Source organism: Medicago truncatula, chromosome 1 (genome assembly GCF_003473485.1).
Source record: "Medicago truncatula cultivar Jemalong A17 chromosome 1, MtrunA17r5.0-ANR, whole genome shotgun sequence".
NCBI classification, from domain to species: domain Eukaryota; kingdom Viridiplantae; phylum Streptophyta; class Magnoliopsida; order Fabales; family Fabaceae; genus Medicago; species Medicago truncatula.
The window spans coordinates 19,266,131-19,289,138 of record NC_053042.1 but is presented as its reverse complement, the minus strand read 5'-3'; the positions used below and the strand labels follow the sequence as shown (position 1 = coordinate 19,289,138).

The 23,008-nt window shown below is 35.1% G+C and overlaps 1 protein-coding gene across 1 annotated transcript; it reads right to left on the bottom strand.

Annotated features, from left to right (window-relative positions):
• Window positions 1-4,430: 4,430 nt before the first annotated feature.
• On the bottom strand, window positions 4,431-19,145 carry LOC25483181 (serine/threonine-protein kinase TIO). The gene is made up of 22 exons (XM_013611831.3): window positions 18,925-19,145; window positions 18,742-18,816; window positions 17,592-17,684; window positions 17,334-17,408; window positions 17,153-17,245; window positions 16,496-16,559; window positions 16,301-16,385; window positions 15,800-15,872; window positions 15,658-15,726; window positions 15,479-15,559; window positions 15,279-15,360; window positions 15,002-15,154; window positions 13,023-13,161; window positions 12,015-12,186; window positions 10,384-10,482; window positions 9,641-10,168; window positions 8,266-9,423; window positions 7,647-7,880; window positions 6,865-7,008; window positions 6,443-6,523; window positions 5,969-6,157; window positions 4,431-4,883 (listed from the first exon to the last, which is right to left on the bottom strand). Exons 1-22 carry the CDS (start codon window positions 19,015-19,017, stop codon window positions 4,638-4,640), a joined length of 4,026 nt encoding a protein of 1,341 aa, XP_013467285.1. The 5' UTR covers window positions 19,018-19,145; the 3' UTR covers window positions 4,431-4,637.
• Between the last annotated feature and the right edge of the window lie 3,863 nt (window positions 19,146-23,008).

Genomic DNA, 23,008 nt, shown 5'->3' with positions numbered 1-23,008 from the left:
TCTTCGTTTACATCTCATCTTAACAATCCTCTCATCGTCATCAATTCTATAAATTCGATCACACTAATTTAAACTGTTATATTCTCAACTTATTAATCTTAACTATCTCAACGTGTATCCTCACCACGATGATGGTCGGATATGGCAAGTGTACCAAATCGTTTAACAAGTAATAAAGTGATAAGTAGTGTATCGTATCCACAGGGATTGTCGTTTCGTTCAAACAATTTCCGTTACTTATTTTTGTAGGTTGACGGTATAAAATTTAGGTTGCAAATTTTATCTGTTTGCAATAGAGCAAGTTTACCTATTTTTGGTTGCAGAAAAGTAGGCAGCGGTAAGGATTCTTCGAATCCCCTCTGTATATTTATTGTTGGATGATAAATAATAAAAGTATGTCGCGTTTATTTATCTTAAGTAGACTATATAAGTGATGAGGCCGTTGGGATGTTCCTACTTAGGTAAGGCACCACCTGACTCAATGGGATTTAACATTGAGTACATACTTAGGCTTTTCCCTCCAATGGATAACTGCACTTGTTGATCGCACGATGATCCTTACGTGCGGGGTCTTGCTAATTCAAAGATAATTGAAACATAAACTTTATATTGGCTTTCCAGTGTTTCCCAACGCAATGAAGGCCAAGGTTCCCTTAGTTATGCCCATCTATGAATCTTAGGACACTCATAGCACACTCTCTCTACGCTTTCTTAGTAGTTTTACAAACGAAAGCCCTAATCTACGTCTACCTGACTAAGGGTTTCAAGAGAATGGTTATATTAGGTTATAGCTTAAATCGGACCGCTAGGTGCTTGTTTCCCTAATTACTAACTAGTTAATTCCTAGGTTCGGTAAGGCACCACCCAACCCAATGGGCTCTAGCTGTTGGCTACCTATATCTTGGGTCAACAATTATTCCAGTATATTTGGCTAATTAATAATCACTTTCCTAGATTGATAGTTATCAGTAAAGGGATATAAATATCAAGATATAAGCATCCAAATATTGATAGCAATATTAGGCCCTGTCACAACCTAAGTACCTAATCTAGGGTTGCACCTCTCGTAGAAATAAAACTACTTCCTAATAAAACTTAATAGCATACAAAAGAATAAATAAAATAAACAATATATTAAATAAATAAATAAATATCCAACAAAAATATACAGAGGTTCATCTTAGAACTCTAACCTAAAAAGATTTAGTTACACATGGTAACTAAAAACAAATTACTAAAGATAAAAACAAACCCTAGAAAAGCAAGGAGAAGATAGAAACTCTCCTGAAGCTTCAAAGTCACCTTCCTCTTGCACTGCAACAGTTCTGAACGAGAAATTCTAAATGAGGAAGGCTGGTATTTATAGTGAGAGTTTCTACCTGGGTTTGGGCTAAAAGTGTGGGCGCATAGAAAATGCATGGGGCGCATTATAGTTCACCCCTTTGCATGCCCTAGGCGCATGGTTTGTTAAATCATGCCCTAGGCGTTTTTCTCATGCCCTAAGCGCATTGTGTCTTTATTTTGGGCCCAATCTCTGACTTTCCGTTGTTTTCAGGTCTTCATCTTCAAATAACTTGCCTCGGTACTTTGGGAACAGAATTCCTCCCATTTGTAAGTCTTCTGAGGCCTCTTAAATCTTCATTCTTATCTCTTGAATCTTCGCAAATCTTTGGATGTTCTTGATTTGCCGATTTGCATGATTTCTTCGTGAATTACTTCAAAAACCCCCAAAAATTGCTATGTTTCAGGAAAACTAGAATTACATACTCAAATATTGAAAACATTACAAAAGTCTCAAAATCATAGGCAATCGTTCTAATACTCCTCCTTTTTGCTGTTAAATCCTACTAAAGTAAACTGAAAAACATGCTAAGAATAACGTAAGATAACCTGTCATCACACGACTATTACCTCTCACCATATCCATTTATTTAGCCCAACTTTCCTTACCATCGTTTATATACACCTCATCGCTTCATTAACTTTACTGTTTATCTTAATTCCTTTACCCTTCAACCTAACAACCTTCATAAGCTCATGTTTGTTTTAAAGGAGGTTATGTTTAACCTCATCAATTATCCCAAAAATACCTACTCCATGTCCACTCGTATCGTCATCTTTTTCACTTCTTTAACTCATTTCTCTCCTTAAAATCGGCCACCCCTCCCTCAAAGTCTGCAAACAGCCTCTTGTCTTGGTAAAGGGTTACCCACTTTCGCCCGCCTTTCATGTTTGTCTCCCTTCGAACCGAAAAGATACTAAAGAACATATCTTTAGAAGGTGAGGCTCGCAAATATCGACACACCAGGTCAAAGGCTTTGACATAAGGGTAAGAGTGTGGATGCAACTACGAGCGGCATAACTCCAGCCACTGAAGTAGAGTAACGTACAACGACGAGAATGGCAGCCTAAAACCCATCTCTTTAAAAATCGTTTCATACATAGGAATGCAGTTAGCATCATATTTGGAGCATATCCAGTCCGAGGTATTGGGAAAATTCACTTCTCGATCTTCTTTCCTTCCCACGGAAAGATGCGGGATTTCCGTCGCGCCATTAGAGGAAAACACGGATATCGCATCTAAAGGTCCTTTTCCAACCCAGGAAATGTCATGCAGGACGACCTCGTTCCTATTAGGGTTACCTGCCATGGACGAAACCTAAAAGCAAAGCACAGAAAGGGTGAATCCAAAGCGATCAAACCTGTTGTTCCTTTGCGCATCAGGTTCGCCTTGATAAACAGGATACTCTAAACCCTAAAACAGGAGAAGGGAAATGTATAATGACGAAACACCACCCAGCGGTGACAAATCAAAACCCTAAAAAGGATACGACTAGTCACCAATGATTTCTCCCACTAGAAAACTCAAAAATCACCAAAATGGATTCGAAATCCTAATACTCCTCAAAACGCAGTGCAAACCACCAAACAACGGTGGCACCACAGCAACGGAGCAACAATAACAGCATGCAAGATTGCGGTTTTTACGCACAAAAAACTACAGTGATCAGAAACCCTACGACAACAGGAGAAAGAAATGGAGAAATGACGAACATGTGTTGAAAGTAAAAGACTGGAAGTTGTTGATGATGAATTGAAAGGCCAAACTGCTCTTGGAATCTCAAAAGGAACTCTGAAAAACCTTAAGTTGCTAAAACAAGGAGAAATGCAAAGTGTTCCAAACATACGTTTGAAACATATTTATACTCCCTTCGCAACCTTTCAGAAAACAGGCGAGCGCAATCCAGTGCAACCCTTCACATACGAATCTTCACTAACAAAACAAAGCAACGTTCTAAATCGTCTCAATCAGCACATCCAACGGTTCTGATAACGTCTCAGAAACACAAACTCAAACGCCCTCAAGGTGCAAGGTACTCGAGTACCGTCATAGCTTTTACACGTGGCAGTCAGAAACCAAAGGTATCATCCAACGGTTCTGTCCCCTCAGTCTCACCCTCGAGACATATGCATTGATTGCTGAATGACAAACGACGAACTCTCTGACGAGGAAATCTTTCTCACTTCTGACCAACATGGGCGAACACGGCATATCGAGCACATGCTTGAAAGAGGACACCCTTGACCCCGATAGCAAAGCAACCACAAGTGCCAAGTCCAAAGAAATGCCCGCCTACGCCGAGTACGAAGACCGTCCATGATAAATTACAAACAACATTCCTCTAACTGAACTTCCTTGTTCCGTCGCGAATACATCCAAAAAAACATCTCTAAGACCTCCACGGTCAGTTCCCCCGCCACGACTTAAGTCATCACTCTTAGACTGGTGCAACAACTTGGGGGGATACTGTTCTGATCGAAGACCTGGGCTTAGCTACTTAAGCCTAATAGCAAACCAAGCCCAAATGCAGCATTTGGCAAATTACTTGCAACACACCCCTTCTCCACAAGGGGGGTGCTCGGAGCAACTGAGACCTGTTCAAACGAAAAGTAATGTGTCTTTCCACGAATATCTCACCAGCGGTTACACTTTTGCTGATTTCGTAACCATTGGTCACACGTGTGCCTTACAACAGCTCTGCATTCACCCACCTCTATAAATAGGAGGCTCCTCGCAGCCTCCAAGGTTGAACCTCTCTTACTCTAAAACCCCCATTCTGAACTCTACTGACTTGAGCATCGTAGTGTCTGCAGGTACACACTCCCCATTCGATCCAACCCCGACAGCCACCGTCTGGTCAGGTACAATCAATATTGTAATGAAATTGTTCTTATTACAATAGATTTAACTGATTAAATAAAGGGTATAATTCGAAGATAAAATAACAGTGAAAAATCATATACAAAGAGAAAGTGCTTATTACGGATATAGATAAAGGTAAGTGTTTATTTAAAAGTTAAATGAGAACTTTTTAAATAATTGAAACGTCCAGTCAAAAAATAAATAAAATTTGAAATGTAGAAACTAATTTCAACACATACAAAGACATTGTCTAAAATGCTCATAATTATCATAAACATTTTTACTATTTTACACGAATATTTCTTGAAATTGGCCCATGTTACATATGAACATTTCCGTTCACATACACTTATGTGCGGTTTTCAAGTCTATTTACAAATACCTAAGAATGAACAGAATGACTTCAGTAGAAGTCAATCAAACAGTGGTACAACTAGACTTCAGCAACTTTGCTAATGATCACGGATGCATATTTGGCAATGGATGATTCTGGAGACTGCTGAAGTCTTCCAATTACAGGGAACAAAGGTGATGAACGGATGAACTGTCTGCAGAGTGGATGCGCACACATCTTTGCTAGGGAAAAGAGAGCGATCTTCAAAGGAGACTCGTTTGTTGAATCATTTCTGCTTGGATTTAGTGCTGATACCGCATAATCGGAAATTAACTTCAGGAGAGACTGCAAAGGAAAAGGAACATCAAATTGCTTGAAAAAATAGCTGGCAGTACAATATAGATTATAGACCACAAAGTTATGCTGTAATTGATTGTTGTAACACGTTCAACGCTTGAAGGGCGATAAATATAAGTAACTCCTAATCATCTTAAATCCTCAAGAGAAACAAGATAGAATTTGTACATCCTCTTCAACCATTGAAGATCACCTCATGTCCTTCTGTCTAATTATAACTGCTTTCAGAAAAAGAGTAAACCTACACCTCCCTGCCCTCAATAAACAAGCTTTGCGGTAAAATTATTCTGTTGACTAAATGTGTATCAACTGGGTTGAAAAGTTTGTAGGTATAATAAACATGGACCATAATCCACAGAAAGGAGATTCCTGACAGTTCACGATTTTTCAGATTCCAAATGCCATTTTCTGTACATTCATGTTCCTCGTGCTCAAGGAGGACCTTTAGACATAACTACTGCGCCCATTATATTTTAACTAACTGTCTAGCTAATAAAATCTTGCTACTATGACTATTGATAATGCCATTAGTTATTATGTCCAACAAACAGCTGCTATTTCTTCTTACACTTTTTGCTGCTGGCTTTGGATTCACATTAGCAAGTAGTTAATTTAAAAAACTTAATTTATTATAGGATAGAATGGTCGTAGTATAGTAATTACAATCTTAAAATTAAAATGTGATATGGAATTAAAAAATTTAAAATGAGGAAATTATTTGAAGAACAATTTTATTATTTGAACTGTGCAATCACAATTTTCTCTTCAAAACAAGTGTTTTTCTTTTTAAAATTTTAAAACATTCTATGATTACGATTCAATATAAATTTAATGTGAATTTGCATTAATTGCAAAAAATAAAAAATGTCTGCGTAATCATCTTAAATTCTAAACGAAACTAAAATTGTGTAAGTGAAAATCTAAAGTGAATCTAACTAAATTTATTGATTGGGGAGGAAAACGGTTAAGTTTTCTATTAGATGTAAAAATTGATGAAATTGCAATTGACAATATAAATAAAGTTATAAACTAAATTATATAAAAATATTTAAAAAAATGCAGTCTGCACGTACCTGAACAGCTCCTTTAGACACAATGTCTTCACAAAGTCTGTCAGAGTTGCGAACCAGATTGCTAAGTGCACCTGCTGCATTTGCCTTGGTCTTGTCCTCCTCTGCCATTTGCAACAAATTTGCCAAATGAGGAATTGACCTCCTCAGCTCTTCATACAACACGTCATTGTGGTACGCCGCATTTCCAATCTGAATTCAGACAGCAGGTTAAAAGAGAAAAGAAAAAGTATAATTCCAGCACATATACAGTACAAAAATGCATAAGCATGATGGAATCAGTTTTAAAAACAGGAAGGACAATTTATGCATATGTCTACGTAAATTGATAAGAACTTACTTCAAATGTTTGACAAGTAAAACATGAAAATTTTCATCGCAAAAATTCATCCAAGACAATAAGAATGCCAACAGGCCAAAACATATTCTATAATACAGCATAAATCTTTGGCTTTAGCCATGGGATTTAAAACTTACAGCAAAACAAGCAAACTTCCTTGTTCGTTTGTCTGGATCAGAGCATCGATCAATAAGGATACCAACGATTTGATATCTTGCCTGCAAATTCCAACTGTATTATAAGAGAATTCAAAATATGATAACTGCAAAAGGTAAAGTGTCAGATTTTGAATTTTCATATTTGATTGAGAGTCTGCAATTTTTTTAAAATAATGAAAATGTGTGTTCGCTCATTGAAAAAGTTAAACTTATTATTCTTTGTAGGTACTGGATATACTGTAGATCTAAGTTAGAAATTTTTTATATGTCTAGGATATAAACACATTGTGATAGGAAAAAAAAGAGAAGGCCAGCGTAAGAAATATTTTAAAAACAAGTCCGCATATTTGCTTTGATCAAACAAAATATATTACTTCTATATTCTTAATTGTTATACTTACAAGAGAACTGTAAAAATAGGCATTGTGACGACACATGTTTCCAAGAGCACTGCAAGCTTTTGCACGCATATTTGGATCTTCATGTGAAAGAAAACTTTTTAAGAACTCCAAAATAGAAGCACCTTTAATGTACTCATAGAATCCCTGAAAAACAGGAAACAGAAAGTTATAATCATTTTTCAAGGAATGACTATGAAACATCCAGAAAGCAAATACACGTGAAACAATTATACTGGTCTAAAATAACTCAAACTGGCAGTGCATTGTATGCCAGAAACCATAGAAAAATATTTACCTGTACATCCCCATTGTAAAATGCCACTTAGTTATTCAAAACGATGTAACAAAACCAAAATGAGGATTCTCTAAATATGTTTTGAACACAAAAATACACATCTCAACAAAATTGTACTAAGTTCATTCCTTTAAAGTTATTTTTGATAAAATTATTTGTTTTTTATTTTAAAACTCTTAACTTTTCATTATCACATTCTATCTATTTCTCTCTCTACAATAAATAGTTTGAGGTAACGTTGACAAAACAATAATGAATACTACTTTCAACTTCAAGAATGAAAAGTAAGTACGAATAACAAACTTCTAAAAAATGACACTTAACTAAAGGGAAGAATATGATTTGCAATATGTTTACATATCTATCTCATTTCTGTAATGTGTATCCACTACCCTTTACCATTAAACTGAATAGAAATAATAAAGGCAATAGATGATCAACTTAGCATTCATAAAACGAAACCATTTGGTGAAGACTCAAAACTAACCTTGTCCATACGAGCAAGATCAGAAATTATCATAAGTGCATCCAGCATAACCTCTTTTAGTCCCGACAGATCAAAGAACCTTCTCATCCTATTTGGATCCAAAAGACCTTTACTCACAAGTTGGACTGCTAAAGGTCGTTGGCACACCATTTTAGCAAGAAAGGCCACAGGCCTTCCCAAATCGTTCAATTCCATATGATCTAGGCATCGAAGGATAATACTAGGCGCACCAACCTGAAAACATCAAAGCAATTATTAAAAACATGGATGTTATAAGATAGCAATTCAACTAGTCAAGTGAAAGTAAAAGATTTATAGCAGGCCGCTGTATCAAATATAAAATTTCTATAATGACTGAAAACAATTGAGAAAATAATACCAAAAATAAAATTGTCACCACATGTCATAAACTAATAATCGGTGCACTAAATAGTGCACTAGCTGTGACTTTTTTTTAAAAAAATAAAATTAAAAAGTAGCCTACCATCAGCTACTGCTTAATAACTAACATTAATGACATGCAGTGGAATTTCAGTGTCCCATGAAAGAACGATATTTGTTTGCAGCCACTTTCAATATTCCAAATAAATTACCAAAGGGGATTGAAAGATGATTTTACCTCCACAAGGATCTTAATGTATTTGCCCATGTCTTCTTCTATTGCCTTAACTGTATCCTTGTCTTCCATGCATACTCTCTGACCAGGGGAACCGACGTTAAGAAGAAACCCACTGCTGACAGAAGCATTGGCTGATGGCAAGCCAGGGGCATTTTGAAGAGCAACAAAAGGAAATGCTAAGAGATCTATGACTGCATTTATTAGATCTCTAACTCCGGCTCTCCCTCCACCAGGTCCGGTCCAGCTTTTTATCAACTTAAGATGAGCATCACATATTAAGTTGGATATGAGCTTAACATGTTCATTCCTAATCAAAATCTGACGAAAAATCATAGCACCACCAGAGAGACAGTGACATAATGATGAAATTGTCCACACAACACCTATAGGAGATAATCCAATTCTATTGTTTAGGCACTCGTTTTCTTGAGAGGCATTTGAAAACCCATTGCTTAACAAGCCGATAAGAAGAAGAGGTATACCACTAGCACATAACTGCTGAACAGCTAATGGTCCTCCCCACTTGAGTTTGGAATCTAAAAGACCAACACACCCATCTCTTATCCCTAGCCAATATGGAAGCTTCCCATTGAAATTACCAGGGTCCAGTTCATTTTCTTTTCCTGATGAAAATTTAAGGTGGTCACTTAGTGTAGAAGTTCGAGGAATTAAGGGCATAGCAATTTCAGATATCGGAGACTCAACCAAAGTCCCATGTTCGAGGGAAAGAACGGATGACAAAGCCAACATGGCTGATGCACTTTGAAGTTGGAAAGAGGCTTTTGTTTTATCATCATAAGAAACATGATGAGCAAGAACTGAGAGTCGAGCAAGCTGCTTCTTTGGTGAGTTGGTGAGCATAAAAATTGCAGAATTTCTTCCAGTTGACTTCAAATGTTGTGCAATTATTGTAAGAATGAGACATGAATGACGAATCAGAGCAGAAGGATTTGCTAATTTACATTTAGTATTACTTGGTTCGACACTGTGTGCATCTTTGTTAAGAGAGGAACTGCATATTGACAAAACTGAGAAAATCTCTGAAACAATAGTGCCATCACCGCCACCACTAACAACAGTAGTCACAGGAAGGGAACTGGGAAGCCCACAAAGGACAGCTGGAACAATTCCACTGTGGAGGCAGCACCTTGACAAAAGCTGAAAAGGCAAAAGGATGCATATAAAAATTTGAATTACATTCAACTATTCCATATCTGAAACTTTAACCTTTGCATCAATAACAATAAGTACTATAACTATTAGAGAAACAATAAAAATAAAAAATTGAAAGATCTGCTTTATGCAGCCAATATAAAACATGCAACTTTTTGTCATAACAGGACTACCTAAAACAAGGGCAAGCGACCAAAAGTACCTGAAGACCACAAATCGTTGCAGACTCAATACGTTGGTGAAAACAATAGTATACAGCAACCTGAACAGCTTTGGTTCTCAGGAATGCTCGTGTCATTGCATCAACCATTTTTGTTGATTCTTCGTCAAACAAGGGATCTTGTCTGTGATCCATAATTTCTGTCCTCTGCAAAAAATGACGCTGCAATGCACTGATGGGAAACAAAATGGCACTTTTTTTCATAAAAAGAACGTCCATAGCATTAATCAATGACCAGGCAGCTCTGCATGCTTCAGAAGCAGCCCGTAGCATATTTGAAGAACCGGCAATAAGACTTGAGCCTGAAGTTGCTAAGCACTGGCACAAATGGTCCACTAAACCAGAAGTTTTCGCATGATCTATAATTCTATTAGCTGTTTCATTCAGTGTCTCTGAGCCTGAAATTTGAGATGATCTAAGCACTTGAGTAACTTTAGACAACATGACTGTAACACAGGCACTAGACTCATACAAAACTCTTCCAGATGCATCATTTATCAAAGTTACAACCTGCAATTATATATTAATAAATGAGTGCTGCAAACAAGTAAGGAATGCGCAATTAACAAGAGTTTTTCAATCTCTGATGTACAGGCTAATATTTAAGATATTCTAGGTATTGGTTATAATGATATGAATACTGAACTATGTAGTTTAGATGTACATGTCACTTTCAATATAAATTACCAACAAGATGCAAATTTACATGATAGAAAGAGTATTACCTGGGAATAGATATGAACCAATTCAACCCAGTGATTTGAATATGAGCTTGAAAAGAAACTCCCGCCATTATCTAGCAAAATTTTAGTGATAGAGAAACCCTGCACAAAATAAAATGCCTGAATTTTAACTAGCTATCTTGGGAGAAAAGGATGCCAGTTAATTCCACATAAAATAGGCCAAAAATGATTAATCAAAGAAGATAAAATTATTTGTACATACTAAGTTTCTGAACGGTGTCAAGAAAAGTATTAAAAGAAAAGAATCCTAAAATAATATGTGCTCTATAACAAGTTCGTTTGTGTTCTCACCTATCTTATATCTGAGGTGTTTACAGTTGTGTGATCATAAATAATCAATCTATACTGGTTCTCACTCCACTGTTTTCGCACTTACGTCTACCATATTTGTAATAATTAGATACTCATATACTGAGCAATCAGGCTCCCTGCTCATAAGGGAACCACTTCCAAGTATTGCTTGTTCAATGGGAATAGCTTGTAACAATGACGTCATAAGATCAAGTGCTGAAGCAGAATATCAAGTGTGAACTTATTCAGCTCAAACAGTTACTTCAAAAACCTAGGTTTGAGAGGTTACACAACTGACACTTATTTGTGAATTGGGGTAATCATATTGGACCACATTTCTCCTTTAATCAAGTGTTCCATGAAGGGCCAATCATCATTTATAAAAGAGATTGTTTTTTAAGCAGGCATTGTCACTCACTTTGTTGATTCAAATGATCATTAAGCATATGTTTTCACTTGCATGAAATCCTCAATATTTTAAAAGCTTGGTAAAAACAACCTACATGCTCTAGCTTGAATGATTGTTGGAAAGTACGTAAACAATGTCAAGACAAACTGTATAGATTACATAGTATCATGTGATTTCAGCAATTAAAGTTAACTGTGATACAATTATTATTTTCAGTCTATATATTCAGCTCATTGTGTAGTTGAGATATACAGACTTAATACTGGTGGGACTTAATCTCTACATTCATTAAGGAAGACATTTACCAAAATAGGGTTGGTCTTCCTAGTTTTAGATTCAAATAATTATGTCTTTTCATAGATTTGGTCCATGTCCCCAGTGATTTTTGTATTTTTTTTTTCCTATTTTTAATAAATTTTTAGTGTGCTGCAAATAACTGTTAGTGACTAGGGTGCAACCATCATAGTTGAGATCCCTTGCTCAGCATAGTGTAGAGAAAAAAAAAAATTCTTAGATTGCTTCCTCGACATTTCCAAGGCTGCTTGCTCATGTCATATAATTTTACATCATCTATCAAATATTTTCCAAGATATTGTGAAAGACTACGATATTCTAACACATCAAATCAAGATCCAAGCATTTTAAATTCATTCTATTGAGAAGGAGACTTGGCGCAACGGTAAAGTTGTTGTCATGTGACTGAAAGGTCACGGGTTCAAGTCCTGGAAACAGCCTCTTGTGTAAAAAACAGGGTAAGGCTGTGTACAATACACCAAATCTTGGGACCCCTTCCCGGACCCTACATATGCGGGAGCTTTGTGCACCAAGCTGCCCCTTTTTTTTAGATAAATAGATGGAAAATATAGAATTCTTGAAGAAAGAAACTAATAGATTAAAGATGCAAGTAAGGTACCTTTGTTAACAAGTCAAAAACTTCATCAGATTTCATTGCTACAACAGATTTTGTAAATAAAAGAAGCTCGCTTATTAATTCATCAATGTGTCCAGGAGAACTGAAGACACCAGCAGCAACTAGATTTGATAGTATTCTCAATGACTGGTTTGAAGCAGGAAGATCTTGATCACTGTAGATCATAAAAGAAAGATTTCAGAAATAAATAATTATAAAACCAAAAGAGAAGAAAAAATTAACAGGGTCTTGAAACACAGTTGCTTGATTTTTATTGAAAAACTAAATAGTAAAAGTTCCAAAACAATCAAAGTATGTCTCATATTTAATTACCTATCACGTGGCTTTTGAATTTAATTCAATAGTACTAAAGTAATTTTTTATAATTGGAATGTGGATGATCTTTGAATTTAAATTTGTGTCGTCCTTTCGATCAACGTCGTTTTTCATGAATTAATAATCATTACCTGTTAATGTTAGTACTATATTACCATTTTTGCTTTAAAAGTTTGCCAATAAATTATATTGCAAACACCATCCTGTAGTTAACCCTAATGCAGGTATTGGGATCAGGTTCGGGTATAGGGTATAGAAATTACGGTCCATGTAGTATAGGTGCCAGACGTGATATTTTAAAAAATGAAAGCATGAGAACGAACATTATAATTATATATATGGCCATTCAGGTCTACTATGCTACTGACGTGGTGCTATAGCATGACATTGACAGCATTGACTTCAATTATGTTATGATAAACAATCTTCTTCAAAAAAAATGTTATGCTAAACAATATGTGTGAACCTGAAATGGAAGTTTTAGGAGGATTTTATGTCTACAGATTTTCAACAATACAAGCCAAAAGAAGGACGATAATGAACATATGATCAACAAGAAATAAATTAAATAATGTTCAGTAAACTCAAGACATTAAAACTAATTCAATTTTAAGTGGAACTCATGAGGACTCCCAAATGCATATTGAAGTTTTTAAGTCTAAAACACAAACTTACCGGCAAATATTTTGAGTTCCCTTTGACCATTTTTTCAGTGGTTGCAGAATATGTCCCAATGCTTCATTGTCTTGACCAATTACTGTTGCACCTTTGACGGTGCGAGAGTTACTTTCAAGTCTGTCAAGTCTTTGGCAGCCTGCTCGGAACATTCACAATCACATAAATCCAGGTTTCATATAAGATAAAGAATCTATTACTAAGGTTTTGCAAAGCAAATAGAACAAAACTGCAGTTTGACTCCGTACTAAAAAATAACAAGTCAATAAATCCCTAAATGCACACAAAACTGACGCATACATCTCGTACTCGTTGATTTCAGTTCTGGATAAAAACAAGGGATAATTTCCAGGAGGCTTTAGCTTAATCATGAAGAATTATTATCTGATTCAATCTTGTAAAGGTGTATCCTGCCCTTCTTTTCCCTATTTTCACAAGGACCAGTACAAAGGAACCACTTGCAAGACGCAAGAAGTTTTTGAATTGCTGATTATTGACTGTTAGACAGTATGTGTGGTTGGTAAAAAAATGCCATTTCTAATTTTAAACAGCAAAACATTCATTCAAATGAAAGGATGTGGAACGAAGTGCAATCTTCTGTATAAAAAGCACATGCAAGTGTTATACTGTATCAATTTGTGGGTTTAGCTTGTGTGCTCATTTTGATGCAACATCTGGTCTGCAGATGAGATAATTGTCATTTCATTAGAAAAAGATGCAGCACGGACTCATTCTACCTGTCCATTAAGAATGGAAAGCAGTTGCTAAATTTCTGTAAAATTTCAGTCATAATCAAGGTGGCTATCTTTGCAAGAAGTTAAGAATGATGAACACCTATGCTCTGGCTTGAGAAGAGTCTTATAAATTAAAAATACAAGAGTTTGTCTATTCTTGTCACAGTCAGTAAAAGCTGGAGGCATGCATGAGTATATGCAAAATATCTGTTAATAAGAAAACCAGTCATATATCTTCACCTAACAGCTAAATTTTGTGATATGATTCATGACATGGTATCGAAGTCACTCCTAAACCTTATAATGACTGCTTAAAGCCTTTCATAAAGGCATTCTGCACATAATCCTCATTTAATTTATAACTTCCTAAGCTGTCACTGTTTATCCCGAATCCTTTATCAGTATACCTTTTTTTTTAATGGCAGATGTTTGTATGTTAATTGTTATGTTAGCATTTTCTCCCTTGCCAGGATTCAAACCCTGAACCTTTAACTCTTTAATCCCTTAGCTCAACCAAGTGAGTTACCCATGCCCCCCTTTTGATTTGAAAATCCAAATAATGTCATCTATTATATTCTATTTGATTGAAAATCCAGACCATATCAGTAATTCAGTATACCTTTGTTTTTTCTATCTATTCTATTTGTTTTTATTTGTAAAACTGTCCAAACAATGTTCAATCCAGAACTGGTGTCATGCTATGATTATGAGACGACAGTGGACAGCTCTTGATTTTCATCACATGAGCTCTTGCTCATTCAATTACGGGAAAATTTCCAATATGTTGTCACTGATTCTTTTTGAGTTCAATGCTGTATATAATGTAAACGAAGGTAGCACTGAGCCAACAGTGGTTTTCAATCCATTCATTTGGGACGCAGTATACATTACATGCTGCCTCCCTTCACATGAGTAAACATGGAAGATAGACCAAACCATAATTACAAACGAAAACCAATAATAACCTTTTAAATTTTAATCAATTAAAAGAACGTATTACTTTAAAATGAAGAATGAAGAACAGCTTTATACTTTAAAATATTTCACCTTAAAATTAAAATGTGAAGAGACAATAACTGAACCTCATAAGTATTTGGAGTGAAATATTTCTAATTTTAAATTTAATTTGAATTTGTACAAGACAGACAATAGTCAGAAACATGTAAACAGGGTTATATCATATGTCTTCCAATAACCAAAGAAATATTAGCATACAAATAAGCATAAGCATGGAGTAAAAGATACCTGACTCTCCTACATCATTTTGATTTGAAAATCCGGAAGACTCATCAAGCACTTTAGAATTGGTTTTGTTCATGTTAGGGCCATTTAACTGAGCTTCATTCTTAAGTGGTGAAGCAATATGCTCCTCCAAACATGTTGTGTGAGTGTTTTTGCCTGTGACAAAAGTAAGTCATTATAGAGGGAAAGGAAAAAACTGTAGAGACATTTGGTAGACACTTTATTGATACACAATAATACAGTAAGTACTATCATCCTGCAGTACTGGAAGTTGCTGAACCTGATGAAGTTTGAATGGTTTTCCCTTCAACCCTCTGTGGTGTGTTGTTGTCCCTTGGTGAACCGCTTATCTCATGCAATTCCTGAAGTTCAGTCCATATTTTACTAAATTAATTAACTGAAAATACTCAACTAAGATAAGACTCCAATGAGCATCTTGCCCGATGCAGAATTCTTTGGCAAAAAATTTAATGCACCTACCCTGGCCTCGATTTCGTCGTTAGTTTCTTTAACAAATGGGTGTTCAAGAAGAGCAGGCCAAGTTAGTCGACTTTCTGGTGCCTGGTTAGAATAAATTTGGAAACTGAAGTGTATTAATTCATTGTAAAATCTCACAAGGTAGAAATGAAAAAGGGGGAAACATTCGCTAGAGAACTAACCTTGTTAAGCAAACCCTTTAAAAAGCTTTTGAAATTTGTAGTCATGCTATCAGGATATTTAACCGGATCCTGGATTATTTAATTAGTGGTCAGAACATAAATAGCAATTGCATAACAAATCTCATCTGATTAAAAAATGTACCTTAACAATGTGTCTGATTAGAGCATAAACAGAATTTGTGTAAAATGGTGGTTGTCCTACAAATAACTCATACCTGTTGTAGGCATAAAAAAAACAGGCTTCAACTCAACTCAATGTCAATAACAAAGAACATTGCAAATTGCTAACTAACTATTAGTTAGATAACGTCATCATTCAGAACCCTTTTGCTAATGCAACAGGTCCGACTCATTACTAAAAATGAGAAACGTAAAGCAGTTGTTGAGTACCACAAGCATGAAGTTGGTAAAGAATTTGATTCTAGAGAGAATAAGGATAATGCAGATAGAAAATAAAAGAAATAAAAAGTAGGATCTATTTGGTTTGAGGAAATGAATTACCAACTTAAATATTGAAAAGACATCTGATATCAAGACATTAGGCCATATTTAAATGGACATCTATCAACGAAGAATGCATAACTGAATACCAGTAAATGTGTTATTAGATGCGGATAAGAAGAGATAAAGATATTCAACATACAATATAACACCAAGAGACCATAAATCTACAGTGTGGTTGTAAGGCTGTTCCCGGACAAGTTCTGGAGCCATGTATAATGGGGTGCCTGAAAAAAATGAAACAAATTCAGTCTCTAAAAACACCAACAGCTACACACAAACTGCATTGCTACAATGAAGATTAAAAGGCAACAGATTGTGTTCTGATAAGCCAAACCTTTTATAGATCGCAAAACAACTGTGTTTGTGGACATCGCACGTGCAAACCCAAAATCGCAAAGCTATCAGATATTCAAAAACAACATAAATTAGACCATGATCAACTGTTCTTAACTAAGGAATACTAGAAATGAAAGCCATACAATCAGTTAGTGGGATTAAAACATAATGTGATGAGTGTTTGAATTAATTCTGCGATAAAAATAAAAACAAAATAAACTTTTCTTTTAGGAGGAGTTTGTTTCAAGGGATGAATATTTTATTCACTCCTTGAAATAACTGGTTAAATGGCAAGTCCTCTGGAAGTGCTTGCGGCTTAAATTTGGTCAAGAGGATTCGGCGCATTTTGTTATTGGAGTAGAGGGTTTGTATCCATCATGTTATATTTATAGAGAAGAAAATTAGGTTGCAGATGGGTTAGCTAATCTGGCCTATATACTATCACAGAAAAATTGAACAAAGCACATATGCAATGCCTCCATGAAGGTAGTGTATTTACAGGAAAATTGTATTAGATTATTCAATGAAAAGAAGGCTTTACTCGTGTAGAATGTGAATCATAACAATTACAACAGATAGTGACAAATTTCTACTGCAACTAGGAATAAGAAATGTGCGGTGCATGTTTATTCACGTGAGCAAAGAGTTAGCCAACCTTGACAATCGATCCGGAACCAATGAGAATATTTTGAGGCTTCATATCACGGTGGATGATCCGGTTGGAATGCAAATAATGTAAGGCTCTTACCTGCATAACCCAAACCAAAAAAATAAGACATTATCATTGTAATTCTTCCTCCAAGTATTGTTAGGAAAAATCGTATAGGACAGAATACCAATTGCTTTGCAATTGCTTGAACTTGTTCTTCAGGAAGGCATTTGTCATCCTCGAGAATCTCAAATAGCTCACCCTGAAATATGAAAATTACCATCAGCATGACAGCATGTCTCAGGATTCAAACTTCCTTGTTCCACTATCAGCTGGTTGTGCATGCTTAAATTAACATTAATGAATAAGTGGAGGTAACTTTCATAGACTTTAGAGTACTACAACTCCAAAATCAAGCAAACAATCAACAATATAGATAGTTTACCTGTGCAAATTCGGTGACAACGCAAAACTCTTGTGGGCTTTCAAATGAATCAAGCATTTGTATAATATTTTCATGCTTCAACTTCCTCAATATCTGCGAAATTCATGAATATTAAATGTCGGCAGTTAGCACAGCCATTAATAAGGAATTAGTAGAAAAACTTATATTGTTCAAAAAACTAGATCCATCAATTAGTAGGATCTTCGATAAATCATTTATAAAAAATTATTCTCTTCGTCAATTGTTTGTTTTTGGTTTCTCCAAATTTTCGTTCAAGTTTAGACTTTGATTTTTGCAATCATGTAGAACATAACAGAATTTAAAAATCAATGCACATTCTATATATGCACGAACTCTCCAAAAAGGCAAAAATTGATGTTAATCATGCCATCCTGTTCATCCAGTCCATGAATTTTGCAGTGTTTTTAGAGTTATGAGTTCTAGTCTTCTAAATAAAGTTAATTAATCCATTTTGTTTAAAAATCAAAAGTTTCCAACAGAAACGCATTTAACATTATCAATGCTAGTCCAATATGTAATACTATTTCCAACTATTGAAGTATATGGAAATCACCAATCTGGAAAATCAACAATAGCAAACCAAATCTACAAACTCAATAATAATGACTTTAAGGAAACATTGATAATGATTTTATTTATTTCTTAATTAACTCAATACAAACATAGCAATAGCAATCTATGAATCACTTACACGGACAGTAGACATGACACTATCACTGACACGTCAACACCGATCAATCAATAACAACAACAACCAAGCCTTATACCGCTAACTTGGGTCAGCTACATGTGTCAGTGTAGGGCACTGACGCGGGTTACTGGACACCGTTTTGGTATCGGTGCTACATAGATAGCAATACCAATACCAATACCAATTTTAAAAACAGTTAGCAGTAGCTTCTTAACTCCACACTCCCGTGGCAATAATCGCAATACTATAAACAATACTTTTTGCATCAGTGACAAAGAAAACTTGTTTTTCGAATTCAACCTAAATACATAAACAGAAACCCTAACAATTGCAGCATCACAATCGCACAAAAATGAATTCATAACAAAGAGAAAACACAGAATCAAATCGCGTTAATTAAAACAAAGTCGAAATTGATGAATAAATTAAACGAATTACCTCAATTTCTTGTCTCAAATTATGAATATCCTTTTCCGTTTTACCGTGTTTCATGATGAACTTCATCGCAACAGTCTAAACGGAAGAAAATTGAAAATGGAAAGTTAGTTAGAAAATGGAAATGGAAGAGAGAGAGAGAGAGAGAGAGAGAGAGAGAGAGAGAGAGAGAGAGAGAGAGGGAACCTGTCCGGTGTGTTTGCGTCGGCCTTTGTAGACTTTACCGAAGGAACCCTCGCCGACGAGCTCGATTACGTGGTATTTCTCCACCGACCCCATTGTTGAATCTCGGGGAGAGAGAGTGTGTGTGAAGTTCAGAGAGAGAGAGATTTGAAAATGGCGATGTAGTTGAGTTGAATGTGAGAGTAGAATCAGAGATGAGTAATTTCGAATTTCTATTCCCGCTCCACTCAACCCTTTTCCTTTTTTATTTATTTTAATTTTTGTAGCATTTTCAGACCAAAAAAGAGCCGTTTACTTTCTCAAATATTTTCATTTTTAAAATTTTATTCATTTTTAAAAATTTGTTCATTTTGAAAATAAATAAAAAATTGAAGAATTATTTTAAAATTTGTTAAAAAATGGAGACTCTTGAAATAAATCATTCTGATGGATTGAAGAAGAATGTTAGTTAGGGATGATGATTTTTCAAAATAATGAAAACAATATTTTGATATTTTCATTGTTCCGAAAAATGCATACAATTTATCATTTCAAGTGTATAATCTCTTCCTTTAAAAAAATAGTAATTGTTCAAATTGATCTTGTAATATACGTACATAATGTTTGAAAAAATGATCTGTAAAAAACAGGTATTATATCCATATGATTTGATCTAGACGTTGATTTATTGATGATTTTGTGGGGGCATGTTTAGACTTCGCACGTAAAATTAGAATGATGATTTTCAAAAATTCATAATTATTGATGTTTTTCTAACAAAGGATGCAATAATTATGAATTTTTAAAAGCGTCAAAAACTCATGAAAAAACAAAATCATGAAAATCTCAAGCTATAAATTAAATTTTGAGTTGATTTTTTGCACACTCCTCGATAAAACTACATAGAGAGGATCTACAAAGTTTTATAGTATTCTGAATATGCCTCGATTTATTTTGATTTTTCAATCAAAATTGCAATTTTGCTATGAGTTGGCATGTAATCATAGGTCCAATTTAATTCACTAATTTTTCTAGCATGATTACAACATAATAAAGTTCACCTCTAAATTTTGGAGTTTTTAAACGAGTGACAAATTAATTATGAATTTTCATTCCCCAAAATTATGAATTTCTTAAACAATTCATAATTAATTCACCTCTTGTTTAAATCTCTAAAAATTTTATGTTGAAGGTTCTTATGATGTTCTAACCATGTCTATAAAATTAGGGAATAAAATTTGACCCGTGAATATATGCTTACTCAAAATAAATTTCAATTTTGCATGTTGTTGTTGAAAAATTAAATTAAATTAAGGTGTAGTTGAAATGCTACAAAACTTTGTTGATCCTTTCTATGTATTTCTATATTGGTGTTTACAAAAAATCGACTTAAAATTTGATTTCTAGGTCAAAATTTTTGTTTTTTTTTTTTTTTGCTTTCGATGCTTTAAAAATTTATGATGGATATGTCCCTAGTCTTAAATTCTAGTTTTATGTGGAAAATCATATTTTAACATCATAAACCTGCCTAAAAAAAAAAAGAAATTGAAAGATTCAACTTTAGGTCATTTTTCTCGACTGTATGAGTACAAGGAGAAATAGGAGGTCAAAAATTGGAAGAATATCGAGTTATATGTGTAGAATTTGTCCTCCTCATCATTAGAAGTTGAGTCGCCGCCTGCTGCCCCCCACCCCCAAACCTTTTGAATTTTCTCAATATTGTCCATTCCAACCTTCTTCAAAATAAGGGCCCTATAGTGGAGGAACTTATCTCGATGACACTGCTTCTGAATATGTGATATATGAAGAAGCTTGATCTCTTAAATGTTCATAAACATCATTAGCTTCAAGGACCTCAACATCATTACTGTTATGAGTAACTTGATCCTCTTTGAAAACCTTCATGTTGTACTGTGCATTATCAATAATCACATGATAAAAATTTGGTGATTGTACAGCCACTCCTTGTGATTGTTTGTTTGTATCTTGTGCATCATCATCATTAGCAACAAGCATTTCCTCTGGTTGTTTGTTTGTGTCATTCACCTTAAGTGCATTCAATGTTGGCATCTCTGTATCCTTGGGAGGATCATGAATGGTGATCGGTTGTTTGGAATAATTCTCCTTGGGCTCGAGCAAGTTTGACACGTACTGAGTCTCCCTTAATGCAAGGTTTGATCATCATTGACAAGAGTTTGCACAAAGGTGTGTTGTTATTGTTTTTTTTTAACAAACAAAAATGATATGTATTATAAACAAGTTGTTTAGTTACCCTGCAAAAGGTAAACCAACCAACACAAAACAACAAGATGGTGTCGTTCTTAATAAAGCACCAGGAAAGAGTTATAGTCAATTACACAGTAACATCCATACAAGGAAGTGGATTTTTCCACCAATCATGATAACTATAATTAAAAGATATCTGCGGAATAATCACAAGCTTCATTTTGGAACACACAGTTGTTTCTTTCCTTCCAAATAGCCCACACGGTAGCAAACCAAATTATTTTCAAGGAGTAGGTGGCTCTAGGCAATCTAGCCATATTAGTAAATTGAAGTAAATGTTGTCGACTTTCACCTGGGAGCACCGCAGAAAGACCCATCCAATGTAACACATGGGACCAAAGCAAACTAAAAGTGTTGCAACCAAAAAATAAATGGGATGCGGTTTCTGGTTCACCGCAACCAAACACACAAACCGAGTCAGATATCAGCAAAGCACGTCGCCGCACCAAATTATCTCGTGTGGGCAATCTATTCCGTAGGAAGCGCCACGAACAGACACCTTTGAAGGGATAAACTTGTGCCATACATCAACTACCATCGACCTGTCCACCGGGTTACCATTGTTGGTGAGAAAGTTGTAAGCCTCCCGAACTGTGTAACGATGAGAAGGATGTAATAACCACCTCCTGCACCGTGTGTTGTTATTTTATTTTTTTTTGTAAACTCGGTATCCGACGTGTGTTGTTATTCTTGTTGGTGGTGATGAGGCTCCTTGGGCTCATTGACAGAATTCATACATCTCCAAGTGCATATCGGCAAATCAATGGCCATGGTGGCAAAGCCCTAGGTCAGAAAGGGCGACACCTACTACAGTAACCACTGATCTCCAATCTGAACATGATTGATTGACTCAAGCAGGCTGCAGTTACAACGTGACTTGATTTGCACCAAAATAATCCACCGATGAATTAAATAATATTAACACAATACACTGAAAATAATGAAAATGATGGATGGAAGCAATTGATGATGCCCACCAACCGAATTGCAAGATGCAAATGTTGATCAGTGGAAACAAGATGGAATAATGTATATATTCATGTAAAATTGCTCATATAATTTTGATAATCGACACTCATGTTAGGGAAACCTAGCAGACTTTAAAAGTGTTGAACAAAACATAACCGTAGAGATCCTTAAACATTATTACTGATTGCTGAAAATTAATAATTTATTACGAATAATTCTTTATTTCGTATGCCACTTTCCAACATTATCAGTACAAAATTCTAATTCTTTAACTAGTAAATTATGTGATTTCTCCTGTCTTCAATATAAAACATATGGGTGATCGACGCATGGTAAGGTGAAGATTACTAAGTTTCATATCTGAATTTTCAAGAATATGGACGATTTTTGAATGCACAAAGCAATTTATGGAGAACAAATATTGAACATTCCTAAGTTTTTTGGAGAAGGATATGATTTTATTTATATTTTTATAAAAAAAAATTAGTTATTCACCATCTTTCAATAACAATTGATGTTGTTCATTCATCCTCTTCATTGATCTAATCTTCAAAAACAACTCCTCTTTCTCAATTTAACTAAAGGGAATTCCTTCAACTTCCAACTTGGTTACCTTAGCCTCCAAGGTTGTCTTCTCATCGGATAAACCCTCTGCCTAGGCTTTATATTCACTTTTCCTGTGAGGTTCATTCTGCTTAGAAGCAATCGCCTAGCTATCATCCTTCTTGGCGAGCCTCGTCAACTTCTCTTGAAGGTTAGACATGGCGTATGCGAGCAAGACAAGAAAGCTAAGTTAATAACCAATGCACAAAAACAAAATATATATCAAGTTAAAAAAATACAAACTTTACAT

Excerpts from the sequence above, each read along its gene's own strand:
- LOC25483181 (XM_013611831.3), bottom strand. The coding sequence starts at position 19,017 with ATGGGGTCGGTGGAGAAATACCACGTAATCGAGCTCGTCGGCGAGGGT. Across the intron at positions 16,560-17,152 it reads GTTCCGGATCGATTGTCAAG|CTTTGCGATTTTGGGTTTGC; the intron begins GTTGGCTAACTC and ends AATATCTGATAG. Across the intron at positions 15,873-16,300 it reads TGGTCTCTTGGTGTTATATT|GTATGAGTTATTTGTAGGAC; the intron begins GTATGTTGAATA and ends TGCCTACAACAG.